Raw genomic sequence first — 22,271 nt, forward strand, 5'->3', positions numbered from 1 at the left:
CCTGAACTCAACCCTATCAAACCCCTTTAAGTCACATGTGGCCTTGAGTAAGTGGGTCACTCAAAGACCAAAAAGCACATTTCACCGATAACACAGTTAGTTTACGGAACACATCACGAGGTAGATAGAGAGCATTTTAAGCTCCTGAGATAAAACAAAAAAGAAAAAAAAAAACCATTCCACTGAGATCTGAGTATTTTTGAAACAGAAATTAGCAGAGTTAAGAGCACTTTCAAAAATAGAAAAGAAAAAAAAAACCCTATAGAGAAGCTACCACGCGCTTTAGCAAAGATGTAGGAAGTGCTATGCAAATTTGAAAAATGATTTTTAAGGCACCCATAACTCAGAATAAAGCTTGTCAGCTGTACACTTTTAACAGAAAAGACGGTACTTTCTCAGGGTGTCTTTATTCGGCTGAACTGATTGGGTGTGCTCGTTCCATATTACCGTCAGATCACACACACAGTCTTACTGGATATGAATGTGATTCATTGTTATGTTGTTGTGACTATAGGGAAATCCAGATTTTATTCTAAGAACAGCACAGTCTAGCACTAAACACAGAGTGGTGAAAGAAGCAAAAACCTTAATCCCCCAATCACAGAGCAAGTTCTGTTGACAGGAGAGAGGAAGTGTGATTTAAAGACAGTAAATGCAAGCCGTAATCCCTGACACTGAAATTGTATTTGACAAGGTGGTTCATTTCTAGTGCGCATGTGCAATTTCACATTGACCTTATTTTGTTGTTGTTTGACACAACATGTGTCCTGGAGCGTATGACCAGAGAAAACAGACCATGCTTTTGTCGAGGAGTAATGCCATGTAGAGACAGAGACTAGACATATTTGGTACGATTCTAGTTTATACGGTCATCAGGATTCCAGATACCAGTAACGCAATCGTGTTAACAGAGTTCAAGTTAAAAAATAAAACAAAACATAACAAAAAAGAAAAAAAAAATACATTAAAAAGATAACATCTGCACTGAGCTTTACAATCTACTACTAAATCAATTCACCAAAAAAGAAAAAGAAAAAAAAACAAAAAACATCTCATACAAGAATTACGATAAAAATAAATCATAATAGGTACATAACCAATGCAATAAACAGAAGGAGAATGTGGACTTCAGTCTGAAATTTTCAGCTCGCTTGTAGGTTTAAGGTCCAACATTACTCAAAAATTTAACATTACCCAAACATAACTCAAAGTCTGAAAAGCTAATGAATAAAGCACAGCATCTTATTTTGTCGAGCAAGAGGGAAATCTATACAAATATTACTAGGAGTTGTCGTCATCGTCAGCGTGCTTGGATATCTAAATTGCCATATCACGTTCAAGTCCCGTTCATAATATTATCAATGGTAAGATGGTCCTATGCTGGCACTTATTCTGGATCTAGTCAAATTCTGTTCATTTAGTTTTGTTTTACTCATAAGTCACTACGACTTCAAGACCAGGAGAAAACGATCTCTCCTAAACCACCTCACTGATGCAGATTAGGAGTGAAATAAAGTAAAGGTCGAACGAAGTGAGGTGTTAAAAAAAAAAAAAAGAGGGAGAGTGAGTGAAAGTGCATGTGACGTCTTCGCTTTCCAGAACTCTACGCTGCCGATATGGGTCTATATATTTCACGTGAGGGGTCGGGGAAGGGGGGGGGGGGTGGGCGGGGCAGGGGTCGTGGTGGTGTTAGATTTCCCTTTGGCTCTCCTCACCATAAACACTTTCATCACTGTAGGCAATGTAGAGGAAAAAATCCTCCTCATGATGCTCCTGAAAGGACAAAAAAAGAAAGAGGGAAAGATAGAGAGCGACTGTGAGACAGAACGTACTGTAACAGAGAAAGAGGAAAAAAAAACAAAAAAAACAAAACAAAAACACAGCGCTACGAAACAGACAAAGCAAATATTTCTTAGAAAACGGCCTCTCTCGAGGCACATTCACATATGCGCCCAAACGTAAGGGGTACGGCTGTGTTGTGAAAATCCCTTACCTGGTACAACAAGCCCATGGTTGCCGAGGTAGGGGGAATGACGTTGTTTACGAAGAAGAACAGAGCATCCTCTGCCCTCAGATGGATTCTTTTTCGAATTAGGAAGTAAAACTGTCCAACTGCAAAGGGGAAAGGCACACGGTATTGACCTTTAATCGGTTAAGTCTCATGCTTCGCAACAAATCTGTTGCTAATAGTTCATAGGAGCTTACCTGTGAGATCAGAGGGAACAAGGTACTTCTTCTTGTCCAGGTCTCCTATTCTTGCTTTAGGAGCTTTTTCCACAATTACCTGTGGCAAAAAAAAAAAAAAAAAGAGGACAAAGGATGAGGACAATCGCTATTTTGTTTTCACCTTCTTTTTCAATCTCCTGCTTGGCTGAGTTAAACTCGTGAAGGGATCTATTATTGAATTCCCCAAGCTCACTAAGTATGAAGAGCGCATTAATTCTGTTTAATACAACATGTTCTTGTATCCGTTCAAAAAGTGGAAAATTTGTTTTGTATTCTGAAGAAAGAGGATCTGAGAGTACACCTATTTTTGGTAACGTCACACAAATGCTCTGTTAGCTCTGTTAGCTGCTATGTTAAGATAGCCAATAACCTCTGCTCCAGGCCACAGTTCAAACGTTTAGTTGTCAGAGGTGTGTGTGTGTGGGGGGGGGGGGGGGGGTGTCTTTAGGCAAATATCAAAGTAAATAACAGATATTATGGCTAATATGGATATGATGACGAGTTTTATTTGAACATGAAGTGTGTGAAAAAGAGCCTTGTTAAATAGGCCTAACAATGGCGAGCCACTACCAAAACAAGACCACTCGCTGTTTCGTCTCTACTGAACAAACAAACGAGACGGGGCAGCGAATAAATGAACAAGTAAATAAATAAACAAGCAAATAAATAAAACCCTCTTCTCAGTGAAATGACGATTCAACTGGAATCGTTCTCTAACAACCAAGGAGGAGGGTTCCACCTATACTTTGGAGCCGCTGGAGAAATACGACGCAAGCTGTTGAAGACGTAAACAAAACCTTGGGGTAAAGAGCCAATGCAAACGTGTTGACCGTGAAATAAGCAACAACAACTTTGCTAGATTGTGCTAAAATCGTCTGGATCCGCCCGTGGCAATTCAAAAACTGACAAAATACGAGCGAATATACCTTTATACCGTTTTGAGTTACCTTATCTGTCAACGTTGATATACTATTCTCGATCAGAAAATTTGTCAGAGAATTCGAATATCCTATCTAAGATGTCTAGTCCACATTAAGTCCAACACATTTTAAATAGGTTCGCTTGGTGGATTCTCTGATTAAACTTCCTGACGAGTATAAACACTTTGCATTACTGGGCAGTAGCTGACATATTGGCCCTGTTATTGTTAGGACAAGTTCGGGGTCATTTTCTTCTCCTCGCTGACTACACACCATACCCACGTATTTGCAAATAAAAATCAATCACAAATTAAAATAACATATACCTTCCTCTTCGGTTATATAACTGCCAACGGGCTTGTTTTTACAAAAAGACAGGTGTATAAACGGTTTAGGCTGTGCAGATAGCCATTGTTAACCTGGCTAGCTAACGAATTAGCACACAGCAAATGCACACATAAGCTGACCAAAACACCAAACGGCTCCCTGTCGTCAACTACTTACGGGCACTCTGTCAGGATATTTCTTCCTAATTTTCTCCCCCTCTGACCGCCTCTTCTCAAAAGGATGCTCTTCTTTATATTGAAACTTCATCGTAAGAAGGACTGTCAAGTCCCGAAGAGAATCTGATTTATGTGTGTTTGTAGTTTCTCCAGAGAAAAACGCTAACCATTGAGCAATAGCTTCTCGCCTCGATGTTTTTCCTATTGCGACTGAGGCGGATGAATACAGTAACCAAAATTTACGCCCAGTTACCAAAACCAACGCCATTCTCAAAATACAGATATGTTGGTGGGTTTGGTCTTTACATGTTACAGAAGTACGACTGAATTAAGGGGAAAGGGGGCAATAAACCTCTCTTTGTATCGAAATATATTGCATTTTTGGAGCTGAAATGAAAGCAACGAATTTGTGATTTTGATGTTTACGTAAGCAAATACGCAAGCAATAATTATATAAACAAGCGAGGAATATGGTAAAAGTAGGGACAACACAATTGTAGCACATTTTGTATGGTAAGACTTTGCAAGGCCACAACTGAGCAGGAACTATTTAAACATCACAAGGAGTACCGCGGTACTAGAAACACATGAGTGCGAGGTTCGGCCACATCATATGACTCCTTATCTGTTTCCGGAAGTAGAGAAGGTGGGGGAAATCCGACACTTCACGTCATATAGTTCAGGCTATTTACGTTCTGGTCAATTGAAATATATTTCACAGAATTTTAAGCTTTTTAACAAAACCCTGCTATGTATGTGTAATGTCGACCCACAGCATAAGATCTGATAGCGCGATAGGGTACTAAGTCTTACCACAAGAGGGCAGTATGTGTCACTTCCCAGTCTACTGAACTACACAGATGCACAATATATGAACTAAAAATAGTGGCATACACAAGTCTTTCAAGCTTTAGGTTATGATAAACGTAAGACAAGTGGAGGTTTTTTTTTAAAAAAAAAAACGATTGCATAGTGTACAAACTGTTATGAATTGAATTTACCAGCTAATTTTCCACAGGGTAGGAGTGCGTTCTACTACCTAAAGAGCAAGGTGTTTGTCCAGCCATCTCAAAAAACACAAGTTTAGTCAAGTCACTCTGTCTTTTATTATTCCTGTTGATCACCATCAAGTCTAATGATAAATCAACTTTTAAAGAGATGTCATGAATTGACCAAGAGTTTGAAAAAAAAAAAAATAATGTTCACAAATGCATTGAGGAACAGTATGAAAACCAAATGTCCCACTTTTTCAGTCAGCTGCCCCATACTCACAGTAAGAACAGTCTGACACTCAAGTAGTTATTAAATACCTCTTTGTTTCAAAGTTGTACCTCAACAATAGCTACAAGCCCTCCACAATAACCCTGATTCAACTGGGATGTAAGAGTCCATGAGGCCTTGTCCAAAATAAAAACATATATACTCCGTTTTCTTATGTCCGGGTGTTTGGTGCCACCATGAAGGACAATAATTCCAGCACCCAACTGCTTAGCAGTGACACGCATTTACATATGTCACCAGCAAGGTGGCGTGTGGGGGTGGGAGGAAGGGGGGGGGGTCCAAAGATGTAGGCCAACATGGTAGAGAACGAATAGGAAAAATCAAAATTATGAGGAAAGTCTTATCTTCGTTTGCGTTCCAGTCCTTCCATCTTGTATTATTAAAAAGAAAAATGTATACTCCTCGCACATGTACAACAGGAATACCGCACACACGCTTATCAGCATCAGGAGAACTGTAAGGCAGAGACTCCATTAAAAGAAAGAAAGAAAAATAAAATAATTAAAAAATAATAATAATAATAAGATTTGGCTTTATGACCCATTTCCTATTTCTCCTAATCCGTTCCCCCTCCACTGTGTCCGGTTTATGCTGTGAATTCTGTCCTTGCTGACCCCTGGGAGAAGGAGTTTGTGGAGAGGTGAAAGGTCAGCGTCTAGGGAAAGGAAATGGGGCGGCCGCCAGGAGGGGAGGGGTTGTAAAAATCGAGGGCCAGACGCAGCCCTCCGTCGTCCAATCACCAGAGCCGATGCTGGTGGAGGTTTCGACTGAGGACGGACCTAACATCAGCAGTGAATCTGCGGGGAAGACAATAAACACAAACGTGTCTTACGCAAAGGGGAGACAAAAAAAGTGGAAAATATACATCAGACAAATACAGGGAAGCAGAATAAGCCTCGCACTAAGGGATGTGTCGACTTAATAGTTAAGTATCAAATATATACACGGACTGGATTTCAGGTCCTCTGAACACATCAGTTTTCATGGATGACACTGTTTTAAAACTCACCTTAGTGCATCTAGCATTGGCAGCAAGTTAAGAAGTGCTGTATCGCTGGGGTCACTGAACCACGATTTGATTGGTATTGCATTGTCTACAAGGAAAAATAAACCAGAAAATAAATGAAACCAGAGACGAAAGACGATTTCAACCCAAGTACACGACTACATCAGTGTAGCATAACAACAAAAGAAATTCACACTAAATTCACTTTATGGGTTGACCCCCCCCCCCCCAAATCAGTCTATATTTATCAGTTTAATTCAGGACTTTGTTGGCCTGGATCACAGCTCTAAGAAGTTCTCTAACGCTGGCATCGTTTGCACAGTACTGCAAACATTACTGGAGTTTTGATTAATCAGTGTCTGTGTTTATCACAGGGTATCATTCGACTGAGAGCGACATTTAGACCAAACAGTACCATTTGTAATTGTAAAAGGCATACAGAGTGTGTGGCCTTTTCATATAAACATCACCCACGCACGGATGTTACTGCACAACTGGTTACGCAGCTTTTTCCTCACACAATGTGTTATTTGAATCGCATAAGGAAACACTGCAGGGGAGATCAAGTCAAAAGCATGCTCTTTTTTTTTGTCAGTGTGTGTGAAGGGCGGTAAGATAATAGTTTGAACTTGCTCTCACCTGGATGACTGCGGTAGGCCCCGGGTGAATTATCAAGAATGACTATACTGGAGAGGTCGTCGTGTACCACAGACAGGTCTTTAATATAACTACCTAGATCCAATGTACAATGCTGTGGAGAGAGAGAGAGAGAGAGAGAGAGAGAGAGAGAGGGGAATGGAGGGCACAAACAGACTAAATAAACAGATAAGATCACATCTGTGTGTCCAGTCTAGGAAAATATAAGCTGATGTTGTCAATGTACTGACCAACTTTTTTTTTTCTTTTTTTGCTGTTGTTTTTGTTTCTTTTCTATGTTTGTGGTTGACAGTCCTGTTTCTCTTTTGCTTCCCCATACAAGACATATTTTGCCCTAAGTAAGCTGAGCATGCAAGTTTACACAAACAGGATCCTATCCACAGCCGGCAGATCATCTCTCACTCATTTTAACCCTGTTTTACATTCAAGCCCACAACCAAACAATCTGTTTTTGGGGGGGGGTGGGGTGGGGGGGGGTGTTACCTGTCTGTAGTATCTACGTTTCAGGATGCCCCTGTTGTTGTCCAGCTTATCGGCTACTGCAGATCCATAAATCTCCATACTTGCAGTAAACACCACCAATTCATACCACTGACTGACCTGCAGTGACACACGAGTTTCTCTCCTTTAGACCGTGTGCTGCACGTGCTTTCACAAACCAACGTGTTACTACGTTCAAAACGACCATTTCTCTCGATAGTTACTCATTTTACTCAACATGCAAACCACGAAAGAACAGTAATTACAGTACAGTCTACATGGGCATGCAGTATATGTAGTCTATACACTACAGTAAAGCCCACATGAACATGTGCACTGATCAGTCTGTTAAGATCACTGTGTTACTGAGAAAAATGCTGAAAAACGATATATATTGTCCATGTACTGATTATATTATTTACATTACAAAAGGAGCAAATGGTGAAAAATGTCACTCACCACTTCTAAAAAGAAGTCGACATGCGGCCTTTTATGTACAAAGAATCTGACAGGATGTTTATCAATGACCACCTAAGAGAGGAGAGAGAGAGAGAGAGAGAGAGAGAGAGAGAGAGAGAGCGAGAGAGAGAGAAAGGCAGACAGTGAGATGAGAGACACTGGATTCACAGTGAAACCAGCAATAATGCGGTGTGTTATCTTGATCAGTCTAAGTATGCACAAGCATGACATGCATTGTCTACAATGTAGTGAATGCATTTGTGTGAATGCGTGGGTTTGAAAGGGAGGTTAGCGTGCACGAAAGCGTGAAGTGAGCGGTGAGCGGTGTGTGAGAGGTGAGGCGAGCTTCTGGGCTTGCCTTGAGAATGAAGTCTGGAGGAGTGCCAGGCCGTACTGTTGGCCTCAGGACCCCGTCATGGTGAGAGTGAATGAGTGTCTCATCCAGATCCAGGACCAGAACCTTCCGCTTCACAGCGTCTATGTGGGGACACACACACACACACACACAGAGAGACACTTTAATTAACCACACAATTAACACAGCAGAGTTCCTCCACAGCCCGTGAAAGCACTACATCAGACAAAGCCTCTCTTTAACCGGCCAACAACACTCATCTGCCAACAACTGTTTACTCACGTCGATTCTGGTGCCTTGTTTTAGCCATGAGATGGTCAGTCTGTTTGCTGTGGTGTGTGTGTGTCTGCTTGGCAGTTGTACCCGTTTCTATTTTGCTTTCCGCTACATGACGAGCTTTCCTTTTAGCATTAGGCCCTGTCTCAGATATAATGACAACTGGCATTGTGTCCGTTTCTAAAACTCTGTCTGGGAAGCAGGGTGGGTTTTTTTTTGTCAGATACTGTATGTTATTAGGAGAATTATAACATTACATCTTACAAAGCATCACAAAGAGGAGAGACATTGTTAGAGATCCACTGAGGGCCTTGTAACTCCTTAGAAATCAGAGACATGGTAAAACCATTTAGAAATTACCCTGGAGGGTGAATATGAGAGAGAGCAAGAGTGAGAGAGAGAGAGAGAGAGAGAGAGAGAGAGAGAGAGAGAGAGAGAGAGAGAGAGGGGGAGAGAAAGAGAGAGAGAGAGAGCGCGAGAGAGAAGACAGACTAACACAGATAGGCCGTAGTGATACTCACTGAGTCTGTTTCTGGAGACAGGTGACAATGGTAATGTGTCATATCGCACCGTCTGATACTGAATGATCTGGAGCAGGAAATTATGAAACAGGAAACAGTCAGATCAGAGGACACACAGGAGTAGATTTAAGAAGGAAAACTCATCTTCCTCCAGCTATTAAAAAGTGCTCCACTTTTATAGGACAGTTGCATTATTAACCTCTGATTTCCTAAAACTGTATCGATCAATCTAAATATGAATACACAGAGAGTAGGACATTCTGTATAAAGACAGAGACCATTTTATACTCCTTGTGTTTTTCCTCTATTCTCGTTATTACATTTCATAGGCAATAGAAGCAGAGTTGCATTATGATCAGTTACTCAGTGCTACTCTATTCCTGAACTCCTGGAGGCCTCTACCACTGCCAGTCACTGAATGGCTCTGATTGGCCCGAGAAGAACACACACCTGTCTACACACACCTATCTGCACATCTGTAAAGTACTTTTACAGAACTGGGATGCATTACACAGACAGCACCTTATTCTAAACGTTTTATTTTCTGACGTGTAAGCGATCCAACGCATGCCCAAGGTCTTGCGTTTCCTTGTGCGTGAGGGCTGTAATTACCGAGATCAGCGCGGCCTTGCCAAATCCCCCTTAAAAAAAAAAACAAAAAAAAAACAACAGCTGCTGGTACTTTGGTTTTGAGAACCAATGACATGAGACTTCTAGTCAGACTGACTCTCTGAGTCGTCCCTTCACCTCTCCCATCCCTCCTCTGCCCTGCCCCTCCCCTCCTCCTCCTCCTCCTCCTCTCCTCTAACGCTCCCTCATTCATTTAGTCTGTGGACCAGTGCACAATACAAAGTGGACGCTCTCTGGCCAGTCCAGTCACTGTTTTTTGCCCCCCCCCCCTCGGTCCCTCTATAACAGGCTATTTTTAGCCGCCCCAGCTGTCTGTGAGCGTCAAGGGGGGACAGAGGGCCAAGCGGAAAGAGAAACTCGCAGGGTGACTTTGACAGAGAGAAGGGTTTTTATTTATTTTATTTTTTTTAACTGTCACAACCTTTAATGGACTCCCCCCCCCTTCACACAGACATTCTGGCCACTCAAACGGTGCACGGGGCACTGCCGACCCGATCAGCGGTTGGCCTGTGTGGGGTTTTTTTTTCCCCCTCTCAAGCGCTACTCGGTGGGGTCTCCCTCAATCCCGAGAGAGTGCCAATTAAACCCCCGGGCAGGAAATTCCCTCCCGCCGGCATCTTGATATCCACCTTTAAGATTGTTATGCAACTGGCTTATGTGTTTGTTTTGTGTACTCCAGCTTAAGGGACGCGTATGTTCGAATAATTCAGTGGTAATCCAGACGTATTGTTTCACTGTTTACAATGTAGATGTCACGCAGGCTCCTCAAGAAAGGAGAATAAAGTCAAGAAATAAACTGCGAGAAATACATGGAGAAAATGTCAGTGTCTTTGTCCCTGTTCAGGGACCCATAAACTCACCTTACTTTCCATTATCCAGAGCTAAATCTGTGTAGAAAAACTCTACTGCAAAACCTTCATTCCCTGCTCCCTTACGCATCCTTAAAAAACGTGCTATAAGTCTACCATGGTCGAACTTCAACAAAATTATAATTTCAATGATCATTACAAACCTTAACCATTAAGATCCAAGCAATACTTCTGTGTGTGTACATCTGCATATGTATAGTATTATACAAGCTTCTTCTTGCTCACAATAAGTAATTATTAATACCAGTGTAAACACATACCACTAATCAATACAGTCAAAGCACAACACAGCAGTCGAACTCTAACTGTGCGCCGTGGGGTTGACCCAGGAACTGACAGAGCTGGTGTGACCGTGGCAGTGTTTGCGAAAGTGACCAAAGAACAGGGAGCTCTTTGTAACGGGTAATCCCAAACACACTGCCCCCCAACGTGGGCAAATGTACTGGGGTGAACCTTTCTGCCAACTGTCCAGCAAATACAAAGTTACAGTGAGTGAGTAGAGAGTCTGATCTTTGAAGCTGGTAAACTGACACATCAGTGTACACACCAGTTACTCGTTTGCATTGTGTTGCCAAGCTTGGAGTTCACACCTTAAATGCCAGGTTTTATATAGACGTAAAGAAAGCACTCCTGAAGGTGACCCGAGGTTTAGCGTGCCCACCGAACCACAACGTTAAGTAAACTTGTCACCTTACAAGCGCATCGTTGCCCTGAGTAATTACAACACGGCATGTCTCAAAGAGCTGTGGGACGGCAGTGTCGTGGTAAATTAGGTTCTCTTTCGTGTTGCTGTCTTGATGATAATAAAGGAGTTTATTCTGCTTTATGAACGTAAAGCGTTGTGGAGGCGGCCGCAGACGTGGCTAACTAGGTTTACTATGAGGAGAAAACGCGCGGCAACCAAACAGCTCCGTGTCTGAGACAAGAGTTGTTACTTTTAATATCCAAGAAGTGCAAGTGCTATGTCTGTTCTTGTTTCCTTAGTTAAAAATCTTAACATACAAACCGATAAACGCTTCAAGTCGAAGTTACAGAAAAAGAGAACTTCAAAATTGTTTCTCATAATACACAAGAAATGTTTTCCTAGTTTCGTAATTAAAAGTCCACCGCTCGTAGACTTTTAAAACTGTTAATTAAACATCTGGAAGAATCGATGTGGTTTTGTGCTGTTCTTTAGTACAAGCGAGGGAGCAACATTAGTTTCGAAGGATCGCCATGTACTTGAAATTAAACTCCTTTTAAGAACAGTGGTATGGGATCACCTTTTTACAAGCAGTCAGTGCACACAAGGTCTACAGAAAAGGCAATTAAGACAAACTGTTACCCGAGAACATACGATGAGTTTACAGTTTAATTAAAATTTAAAAGCCACTGACATACTTACCGTGCGTAGGTGCTTCCTGAGTATATATAAAATGAAGCCCCATATCCTGGACGTCACTCCGAGGAAAGTGCGGATACCGAGCAGACACTGGCGGGTCTTCAGCATGTCGACCATAACACCAGCACCCGCAAAGGAGTGGTAATATCGTAAAAAAATATATATATAACAGCGCTAAGCCAACCACCGTCTCTATAGACCAAGTCTTCGTCCAAAGTCCCTCTAAACGGTACCGACTTAACGGTACTGACCAACGTCCAAATTAATCAGATTTTGAACAACGTACAAGTGCCTCGGCACACTTGTCAACACGAATCGCATTGGTTAAAAATGCATAAAAACAGTTAGCTAAAATGTGCAAAAGTATGAAATGACAAAAATAAGTGCGATGAAGAAATTGCACTTAGTCGACGTGTTACCCTAACAAGGTAGCGAGCTAGCTCTGCTTTGCCACTCAATCAACTCAAACAGCGAACGATGTTGGCTAACAAGCCAGATAACTACATAACCAGTCAACAAGGTAGTGATCCTGACGACTTTGAATTCTCTGAGGGAGTAGTTTCTGGACTTGCAAATTCAAGTTAGAATTGCTCCTCTGAACTCTTCGGAGACACCGCGGTAGGCTTCGGCTCTTCGAAAAGTCACCATTGAAAACAGCTTATGGTTCAAAGCAAATCCGGAACCCAGCTACGGGCCGCCATCGTCGCCTCTCCGTCACTTCCGCGGAACGTAAAAAATCTTCCGAGCTAAATCGAATTTATATTTAAATGGTTACGCGCAGCGCATGCGGCTGTAAATTATAGCGATCAAAAGTGCAAGGGTACACATAAAAATGGGCGTGTGCCTTCACTCCCCTATAGTACTTTAGAAAGGAGAATTTTATTGATCGGGGGTTTATCGGTGCACAAATGGTGATATTCAACAAGCTCTTAAAACACTCGTCAGGTTACGTCATTTAGAAATCAAATGATGTGTCTTTAATATCTGTTATAAGTGTGCATTACCTTTAAGAACTAATAAATCATATCACGTCACTCTACAGATTGATTTTGTAAGACAACTATTTGCAAAAATCCCAAATTTTACTCATTTAAAATTGTCCTCTCTCAGTGGATGTTGCAGATAATTATTATTCACAGCCACTGCTGAAAAACTGGTTATTCGGATATTCTTATTTAATGGAAGACGTTAAAAAAAAAAACCCAGCATCAAACATCCCTTTAAATCCACCATAACATACTTCAAACATGACAGCAACAGGTCAAGTCATAGAATGGCTGGGGGGCAAAATATTCAAGGAGTACAATACTCCATCTAGTGGCCTCAGGAGGAACTACAAAGAAGACACATTGTTTATTTGAATGTATTTGCTCATTAACTGGATATATAGTGAAATCTTTCAAAGGATCTCCATCTCCAAACTCATACTGAATCCTAAATGAAAATGATTTTCAAACCAGTGACTAAGGCAATAGAGGAGGTAATCATTATGTCTAGCATAATTCACTTTGTCAAAACTGGCTTTCAGGCCATAACACTCTGATTTAAAAAAAATCTGTATCAGACTGGATACAGACAAACATGCAATGACAAAAATAAATTCATATGTGTAAGCCACCTCAAGCTTGTTACAAGTATTTCAAGTCAGACATTAAATAAATAATCATTCACTGACTGATGGACAATATCCAGAAAAAAATCTAACAAAAGATAAGGAATTGTCTATTACACCACAAAGCACAGTTTCAAAAGATTTCCTTGAGTGTTAAACATCTATTTCTGTATATAAAAGTTTCCAAACAAAACTCTGAATATATACAGCATGACTTCCCACACTGTGCTGTTCCACAAAACGCACAAAATCTGTAATTCACTCAGTGTGCTGTTCATTCTTCAATTGATTTAAAAAGCACATTCATTGTCTTCTCGTTTGTTTCAAGGGAAAGTCTAAGTAAAGCACCAAGAAGAGGTTTCTCCGGATATGACCCCTTTAGCCGTTAGTTCATTCAGATATCGAGATCGTCATCTGGGTCTTCTTGGTCAAAGTCATCATTAGCATCTGGTTCATAAAGAATTCGCCCAGAACCTTTTACAGGCTTCAGCAGAGCTGACTTCCTATTATGAGGGAAGGAAAAAAGGAAGTGAATACCCACATTTCTGCTATTTCAACATAATTACAGCAATATCACAAAAACCAGGGCAATATGTAAATATTGTGTCAAGAATACAGTTAAGAGGTTAGGTTGCAAGGTTAGAATTTACGCTATAATCGCTCAGTTTCAAGATTCTCACAACTTAGCTGCGGCATAATCTTATTTTCTTTAAATTCAGCTCTCAGACAATGATATGCATTAACTCCCTATGACAAAGTTGTTTTGGTGTCAAAGCATAATTTTGTAACTGTAACTCTAAAATATTCTGAAAATGGAGGAAAATATAGCATGCTCTCTGAGCAGCTGGTGACTATTATATATGTGTGTGTATATATACACATACATACATACATACATACACATATATATATATATATATATATATATATATAAAGTTTTCTTTCTCCCCCACATGGGTAAAAGAAGAGCATAAACATATTTAAGTGTCTGTAAACGGTTTTTCTTACTTTTCCTGACTGAAAACAAAAGGTAGTGCCACTTTTTCTTTAGCCTCTCTCTCCATCTCTGATAATCGAAGATTAAAGGTAAGGTTTGCCGTCGGATCCGCCTGTAACGATGGCAGAAGAAGAAACATAAACAAAACATTCTCACATGTTGAGATGAAGTACAACACAATAGTTTCAATCATGCTTGAGTGACGATCCAAAGCAACCCAAAAAAAAAAATATGAACAATGATAAAGTTTGATTGTTGTAAAAGGACCTTAGTGTGATACTGAGAACATTCAAAGCTTCACTAATCATATGTAGTTTCTTAGATGTCAGAATTAGCTACTTTTAATTCATCTCTTCTTCATCCAGTCCACCTCCCCCAATCAAGTTCTGAAATCGAAAATTATGCCTTAGGAATCACATATGAGCGTTCTCACCTCTGTTGTCTCTGCCTCAGTCTGTCTGGGTTCAGGGTACGAGGATCTGGACTGCACAGTGACCGCGTAATCCTTTGTGACGTTAAAGAACTCTTCCTAGTGACACATTCACAAATCACGTTGTCCACGATTAAATTTGAACATTAAACATTGTAAAAATCTTTTTCAATCTCGGACTAGAAACCGCACTGTTAAAAATGCATTACTCTTCCGCTGTACTTACATCTTGCATAACTTTGCCTGACTTGCTCCGTCGTGTTGTCTTAGCCATGGCACTGCGTTCTCTCTTCCCTGGGGTAACAGAGATGACTGTGGTAGCCAGGTGGCATATACTTCCAACAATGCCCCGCTGATGTAAGTCAGAGTGCAAAAGAGCTATGATCACCTTTACTGATCCCCCTGGTAATCAACAAGAACATCACATCATCAAGCCTGTTCATCAACATTTCTCCAGTCACACACACTCTGCTGTCATCTCCTTTCTGTGAATCTCTTCCTTCAAAAGGGACCTCCATCACTCCGGACTACTGCCAGGCTTTTAAAGATTTTTGATTTGTTCTAACAAAGGTGCACGTGTTACTGAAATTGTTAAAGTGTATGTACTAGAAATCCCTTAACTAAAGTAAACAGTTTAATCTGATAATCTTGGGCCTGAAAATTAAGTGACTGATGAAATCATGTGTGACAGTGATGAGACTAAGAAGTGTGTGGCACTGCTGTGAGCGTGACTGTACCACAGACCAGTAAAAATGGCTTTAAGGAGCTGTTGAGATGCAACTAACCTTTTTTGAGCTCATGGAGTCTTTGACAGACAGTCACAGGGTTGTGATGCCTTAAAATCCATGACAAGGAGTCGATGACCAATGTCGTGGCTTTGGGATTTGTCGACTTTTTGAGCAGCTGACCTATGTGCTCCGTGGTGAACTGCTTCACAGTGAACAGTGAACAATTGGTCCAGCCAAGTGGATCGGTGTAGCCATTGTGAAAGTGAAGTCTGCAAGACAAAAACAAGGAAATTGTGGCACAGCTCCGAGTAACTCAATATAAGTGAGTCTTTAACCATCAGCATGCATTTAACTGTACTATACAATAAATAACCAGCTCAAAAGAGCCATCATAATCAGGGCCACTAACAACACACTTTGAGCAGAACTCACATTTGGGTAAAACCACCATACTACATACGTACATAGAGATTATATTCTAAGAAATTAATGATCATTTTACAGCTTTCAATGCAGATGCAGAAATTTCTACAGATCCATTAGCATCTTACAGCATTCACTACAAGGATGTGAGGTTCCCAGAAACACTAACAACGAAAAAAAAAACTAGTGCTATATAATATAAATTGCTATGTAAAAGACTATTAAGATATAAAACAACATTTGAGACTCACTTAAGTGCACAGTTATTGTCCAGCCCATTACGCAGTTCTTCCTCGCTGGTTTCAAATCCCAATATATGCACAGCGTCCTCCCTTTAACAGTTATTGAGACGACAATGGGTTTTTGAGAGGCAAGTTGCAAAAACGTTGCAAGTTATTCAACACTACCAAAAATGAAGCATTGTGAAGTGAACGAATTAAAAGATTAAATACTTACCGCTTCAAGGCTGTATTTACAAAACATTTTAGAAGTTCTCGTCCAGAGCAATGTATGGTATCTAAAAAAAAAAATGTTAGAGACCGAATTTATCAGTCTTAAATTTAACAATGTCACTGAAGGTGTATACAAAAGAATGCAAATTTTGCGTCGTGAATAAATTTCCCTAAAATTCAGCCGGTCGTGTTGTATAGTCTTATTCACTTTTTAAGCTTAGTTTAAATCGACTTTTTCAAGAATAACGATAAAGTATTGAGTAAACTGTATAATACGCCTAGATAGTGTGCTAGCTAGCTAGCTCACATGCACTCGGCATACTTGTGACTTGTTACCGTAGCTACATTGGTTCACCATGAGTTAAAGAAAAAATAACAAAGCAACTATCTATAATGAAAGTGCTCATTTATGTTTTACCTTGAATAACAATAAATCCCCCAGCCTCTGATCCCTGTAGTACATCTAACAACATTGTAAATCCTCACGATGGGTAGATAGCGGACACTACCCTACCAGCTAACGTCAATGCGTGAGGGAATGCTGCTGCTTTTGACTCACAACTGCTTCAAAATACCTGACAACTAACGATAAACCTCGACTTAGCAAAGCCAGCACACTTAACAACGCACTTTCACCGATAATTATTGTTAAAAGACAAAATAACTAGTTTTACAGAGAAAGGGCTCTGTCCCAGTTTCCACCTATTTTGCATTTAAAAACACAATCTCCCGAAGTGCACTCGAAACACAAACTGGATGGTGATTGGTCGAGAAGTTCATCAGTCTACCATTTGCTGTACTGTGTAATGGAAAAATTTTACCGTTCTGACTACATTTCCCACAAGGTGTTAGTGACCATACTCTACGCTGTAGCAACCACAAGGGGCTCCTGCAATCAGTTGTCATCGATGGCTTTAGAGGGACGCGCCGAAGACGACACGCCGACGTATTTTTGAACAACTTTTGGTCGTTTTCCCCACATTTGATGGAAAACGGAAAACGCTTAAAAGTATTCGTCTTTACAGTTCGTTAATACGGAAACCATGTTGGATTTATCGCTGTATACCCGTGTGTGTTGTCTATTTTTGACAGCTTGCTAGTTAACCGAAGTACATTGATTGCCAGGATTATTTATGCAACACTGTGACGAAGAAATTATTAGCTAGCTAGCTTTCTTAGCGCGCTAAAGAGCTTTAGTTCGGCGTTTGTTTCGCCGATAACATAAGCAAGGTCGGTTATTCCGTCGGATTTCTTGGAAAAGGAGTGAAATAACTTGCGTCCTACTACTTAAACCGTTTGGTGAGCCTTGGATAGGTAGCTAGCACGCAAGTCCCTCGTCGCCGGCCAGGGCTTGCGCCCAAAGCCGGCTGAAAAATCCCAGACCCCGGCCAGAGCCACCCAAGATAAGTGGACTTTATTGGTGGGGCGACAATGCTTGAAATAATGTCTGAACATCAAGGTGAGTAGAGGGTCCATTTAAATCGCCTATTTAGTGATAAAAACTCTCACAACCTGTTGGGCTAGCATCTGTATTACCTCTGTTCTAACTTATGCTTCTGCAGTATGACTTAAATTAGCTGGTAGCTAACTAGTTCGACATATTGTTTAAGAACAACCAATATCAGATGTTGAATTGGCAGACTTAGAAATCGGCCTTGCATATTGCGGTGATATGTGAAGCTAAGTAGCAATTTAAATTGGAAAAGTTGATTTAATTAGCTAGCCAAACAAAAGTACCTTAGGCTAGGTTAGTGGTTTTTCATATTGCACGTTTGTCCACATCAGGGTTGAAGGTTGATTGATAAGGTTAGCAAGATGCGAGAGTTAAGTTAGTTAGTTTTGTGTTTGGATTTTCAGCTAATTGAATTCTGGATTGTTTTCCGATTGTTTTAGCAAGTAAATTTGACAGTTATCCCGAGTGCCTTTACCGGTGGCCATGTTAATGAATCGTGACTTGTGGGTCTGTTTGCTAGCTTAGTTCAGATAGCACAGACAGACCTTAGTATTGCTACTAAGGTGGTGAAATTATTTTAGTGTTAGTTGAATTTTACTCCAAGATTGTCACCTCTACTGTATGACTTGTTAATATCGACTGAAATCAAAAGGAGCAATACCTAGTCAATTGGGTACCTTAAGTTAGCAAACGACATCGAGCTAAGCGCTACTGTTAGCTGCCTGACAAGTTAACCTAGCAATTAACGTTAAAGGTAATTTGGCTAACGAACAAACACGCTACCCCTGTAGTAATAGAAAGTAGAATGTTTTGTCATTCGCACGCAGGATTGTGTTTTAAAAGACGTACAATATTTCCTCACTATCTAATTTGTTTTGTCGTTAGTGCTGATTGATGCACACTATTCAGTTCAAATGGCAAACTGAGGCATTCTGTTAGCTTTATTTCTACTGTTGAGTTAGCATCTTTCTCCTTTGCATTGCGACGAAGCTCCGCATTGACAGCCATAAAGTAATTGATTACAAAGAGTGACAAAGTAACACACATCGGCTTCATTTTTAGGAACCAAAGTACCACCGACTTCGAGGCAATTCAGCAAGTTAAGATGGTGTCGAACTCTAATGGGAGTGCTAGCGTTAAATTCTGTAGCGAGGCTAGTTGCCAGTTAGCTTTAGCAGTGCTAGTTCATTTATTCAGCCAGCTGCGCAATACGTGTATAATCCGGTAGCAAACTTTGCATGTTCTCTATATGTAAACCAGAAGAGGTGATGCGACGGCTGGTGTTACTTCAGTTATTAACGACACCGTTATTCTGCACATAAACCACTGTTTTCATTTTCTTCTTTGTCACAGATTCAATACTGAAGTGCAAAGCGGAGCCACTGGTGAGTTTTCCGTTGTGATGTCACGAACGAACACATTTTTGTCCAGTTATCATAGCATCGTGTGTATAACGTTCATTTAATGCTCACTTTTCAGCCATCGGAGAGAAGGAAGAGAACGGTTGAAGATTTCAACAAGTTCTGCAGTTTTGTCCTTGCCTATGCCGGGTATATCCCTTCTCCTAAAGAGGTGAGTTCGTCACGCCAGGTCCTCTTTAATGCCACCTTGAGGGATCACCAAGCATAGTCAGCTGAGACTAAGCTCTCCTGCCTATGTTCAAAACGTGCACAGGGTGGCAGTGTTGTTTCCAGCTTTTGTGAAATCGCATCTAATTTAGGTGTATGCAAATGTAAATCACCCACAGCTTATTTTTTTGAGTGTTTGCCCTTTTTTCTGTTGATTAATTTTTTTTATGCGTCTCTGCGCGTCTGTAGGAGAGTTCGTGGTCTCCAGCCTCTTCCAGCTCTCCGCACAGTTCTGGAACTTCAGGGGAGAGCGCTGTCGGGGGCAGCTCCAACATGTCGGCCAGCTGGGGCGACGGAACCTCCGACCTCCACACCATCCACACCTTCGTAAGGAAAGCTCGCGCCAACAAGGGCAGCAAGAGCGTGCGTCGCCTGCCCTCAGACAGCACGCTGCTGGACAAGATGCGGCTAAAGGACTCTCTGTACGACAGACAGGCCGCCGGCAAGGCGGAGCGCAAGAAGGAGAAGAAACTGAAGCGGCTCTCCTTGGGCGCGGGCGCGGGAGACAGCGGCAGCAGCGGAGGAGAGAAGCGATCCAGAATCAAGCGCAGCAAAAACCCCAAACAGCCCAAAGCTCTCAAGAAGCTTAAAACCTCTGCACCCAGCGAGACAGACTCTGAGACGGGCCTGGGGCAGGCGGAGGGGCAGGCGGGCCGGGGAGGGCTCGCCGAACGCGGCCTCTCCGGTCAGGCCGCCGCGGGGGTCAAACCAGAGAGGGAGGAGACTACCAGGGAGGCAGAGATGAGCTCAAGCGAAGGGGAGACGTGGATCGCAGATGAAGATATTATGGTGGAGTCTGGTGAGTCAGTGTGTGGCTAAAGAGAGCATAAACGGATGAATTGGCGGATGTGGGCGTGTTTGTATTAAGTTCTGTTATTTAGTGAAAGCCTGGGATATGCGGGTTAAGGCCAAGGGCTGAAGTCGTTGGATTTTGATTTATAATGAATGACATTTCATTGGATTTAAGTGGTTGAATAGTCGAAAGTCTTTTCTTTGAGGTTCTCAAAATGACGTGCAAATAGAGCTGATGAATTATCGCTGTGGTTGAGTGCTCCTTCAACGGCGAACATATTTTATTCTCTTCCCCAAAAAAACGAGGGATAGGACAGAAAAAGTTGCCAGTTTCTTTGCAGAGCTCGCACTTAAACATGCTCTCTATCTCTCTCTCTCTCTCTCTTTCTTCCTGTCACTCTCTCTCTCTCTCTCTCTCACTCTCCGTAGGAGACGACTCTTGGGACTTGATTACGTGCTACTGTGGGAAACCCTTCGCCGGGCGGCCGATGATTGAGTGTAATCAGTGTGGTGTGTGGGTGCACCTGTCCTGCGCCAAAATCAAGAAGTCCAACGTTCCCGACATCTTCTACTGTCACAAGTGCAGGGACTCTCGACGGTCAGGGCACAAAAAAGACACCTAGGTGTCTGGAGCCCCCCCATCCCACTTCAACGACCTAGAATTTTCCAACCTGACCCTCTCTATTCCCGTCTCCCTTTTTTTCTTTCTTTTTCTTTTTTTTTTTTTTTTGGTGTGGGCAGAAAACGTGTTTTCTGCCACGCATATAACTAGTTTGTACCCCTTACACTTGTTTCTCTGGACAGGTATCTTTAAATTATTTACATGTTCGACAATCACCTACTTCTTCCATACTAAATTCACTGTGGACATTCGACCACGTCTGGCACGACAAACATATTTCGAACACTTCCTAGTTTGATCTCGCAGGAAAAAAAAAAAATTCATCGTGATAGTCGATAGAAAAGAAATAAAATTAACACGGACGTTTAGAAGCTTTAAAAGTGAGGAGAAAAACGCAAAACGTGGAAAAAGCGACGTAAAGGGATTACCTCACTGGCTATCACTGGATCAGGAGAAAAAGACACAGACTGTCTAACTCCGAGTTACACGACCAGTCTAAGATTCAACGCAAATTGGGGAGGGGGAGGGGGGGAATACATCTGAAATAAGACTGGCCTGTGAGTCCAGTTAGCATTTACTATACCTTTTAACGATAGAGTTCTCTCATTTCAGCAAATGTTGTTTAATTAAGGTTCCAACACCTGTAATGTGTTTGATGTTTCTCTGTCCGGGGTGCTGAGGAGGAACACATCGTGCAGATGTGAATGACCTTTTCTCCTCTGCTCATGGTTCCCCATCTCGTGAGACTCCACCGTTCAGTTCTTTACTCAGTTGCCTACTTTTTTTTTTTTTTGAACATATCCTTCTTTACCTTCAGATACAGTAAAAATTTCTTTCTTTCCAGATCATGAGCCTTTCTCTTTATTGTCTTTTCTCGTTTGTTATCACAGGTTTTTTTTTTTTTTTGTGTGTGTGTGTTTTTTTTCCCCCCATCACCAGAGCATCTCAGATTGCGCGACACACAAAAGCAGCTGGTAGCGGAACAGCCAGATGCTAATTCCTTTAGCTTTGTTGTGCAGTCCAATGTAAACATAATGGTTTGATGTACATTGACTCTGTTTCAAGCTTATCATTAACTAGCACTTAGCTACCATGTCCATATAACATAATGCGCAAGAGAGAGGGAACTTTAGCTGGAAATTCACTCTGCAGCAGAGAGGGACAGTTTATGACTGCTATTTAAGCTATTTAGTTATGTATAATGTTTCTTGGACCTCAGTGCAGCAACTTTCAAATTTGGACTTTTTTTTTTTTTCTTCCCTTTCCAGAACATTTATACAGTTTTTACATTTTGTCACTTTGTGTTAAGTATAACAGTTTAGAGTCTGTTGGTTTTGTTTTTTGTTTTCATTTTGAGGAAGTTTCAGTTTTGTGAGACATATTAAGTGAAGGTTATATTTAGGATTCGTGTCAGTTTGTTTAATAAATCTGAAAGATTGGTTGTAATTACTTTTTTTTCTTTTTTTTTTTAAATAATGTTTTTGTTTTTAAATATTTTTGGAAAAGTGGTGGACATCACTCCAAGATATTAAAATCTTATTATCCTCGCTCTACAATTCGAAACTTGTTT

General features: G+C 41.2%; 4 protein-coding genes across 4 annotated transcripts; 1 reads left to right on the forward strand and 3 right to left on the reverse strand.

Moving 5' to 3' along the window:
- Positions 1–390: 390 nt before the first annotated feature.
- On the reverse strand, positions 391–3,849 carry gabarapb (GABA(A) receptor-associated protein b). Its single transcript, XM_030780029.1, has 4 exons — positions 3,651–3,849; positions 2,206–2,284; positions 1,994–2,112; positions 391–1,773 (listed from the first exon to the last, which is right to left on the reverse strand). Exons 1-4 carry the CDS (start codon positions 3,738–3,740, stop codon positions 1,690–1,692), a joined length of 372 nt encoding a protein of 123 aa, XP_030635889.1. The 5' UTR covers positions 3,741–3,849; the 3' UTR covers positions 391–1,689.
- Positions 3,850–5,463: 1,614 nt separating this feature from the next.
- Positions 5,464–12,193, reverse strand: LOC115817060 (CTD nuclear envelope phosphatase 1A-like). The gene is made up of 8 exons (XM_030780300.1): positions 11,568–12,193; positions 8,685–8,751; positions 7,891–8,009; positions 7,533–7,604; positions 7,077–7,193; positions 6,576–6,687; positions 5,940–6,024; positions 5,464–5,727 (listed from the first exon to the last, which is right to left on the reverse strand). Exons 1-8 carry the CDS (start codon positions 11,679–11,681, stop codon positions 5,667–5,669), a joined length of 747 nt encoding a protein of 248 aa, XP_030636160.1. The 5' UTR covers positions 11,682–12,193; the 3' UTR covers positions 5,464–5,666.
- Positions 12,194–13,526: 1,333 nt separating this feature from the next.
- On the reverse strand, positions 13,527–16,768 carry elp5 (elongator acetyltransferase complex subunit 5). The gene is made up of 8 exons (XM_030780722.1): positions 16,625–16,768; positions 16,211–16,271; positions 16,006–16,086; positions 15,389–15,600; positions 14,830–15,005; positions 14,607–14,702; positions 14,185–14,285; positions 13,527–13,679 (listed from the first exon to the last, which is right to left on the reverse strand). Exons 1-8 carry the CDS (start codon positions 16,677–16,679, stop codon positions 13,571–13,573), a joined length of 891 nt encoding a protein of 296 aa, XP_030636582.1. The 5' UTR covers positions 16,680–16,768; the 3' UTR covers positions 13,527–13,570.
- Positions 16,769–17,491: 723 nt separating this feature from the next.
- On the forward strand, positions 17,492–20,767 carry phf23b (PHD finger protein 23b). Its single transcript, XM_030780628.1, has 5 exons — positions 17,492–17,665; positions 19,013–19,044; positions 19,139–19,231; positions 19,477–20,086; positions 20,509–20,767. The coding sequence occupies exons 1-5, from the start codon at positions 17,638–17,640 to the stop codon at positions 20,700–20,702; spliced, it is 957 nt and encodes a 318-aa protein (XP_030636488.1). The 5' UTR covers positions 17,492–17,637; the 3' UTR covers positions 20,703–20,767.
- The last annotated feature ends 1,504 nt before the right edge of the window (positions 20,768–22,271 follow it).

The sequence above is a fragment of the Chanos chanos genome, chromosome 7, assembly GCF_902362185.1.
Source record: "Chanos chanos chromosome 7, fChaCha1.1, whole genome shotgun sequence".
NCBI lineage: Eukaryota > Metazoa > Chordata > Actinopteri > Gonorynchiformes > Chanidae > Chanos > Chanos chanos.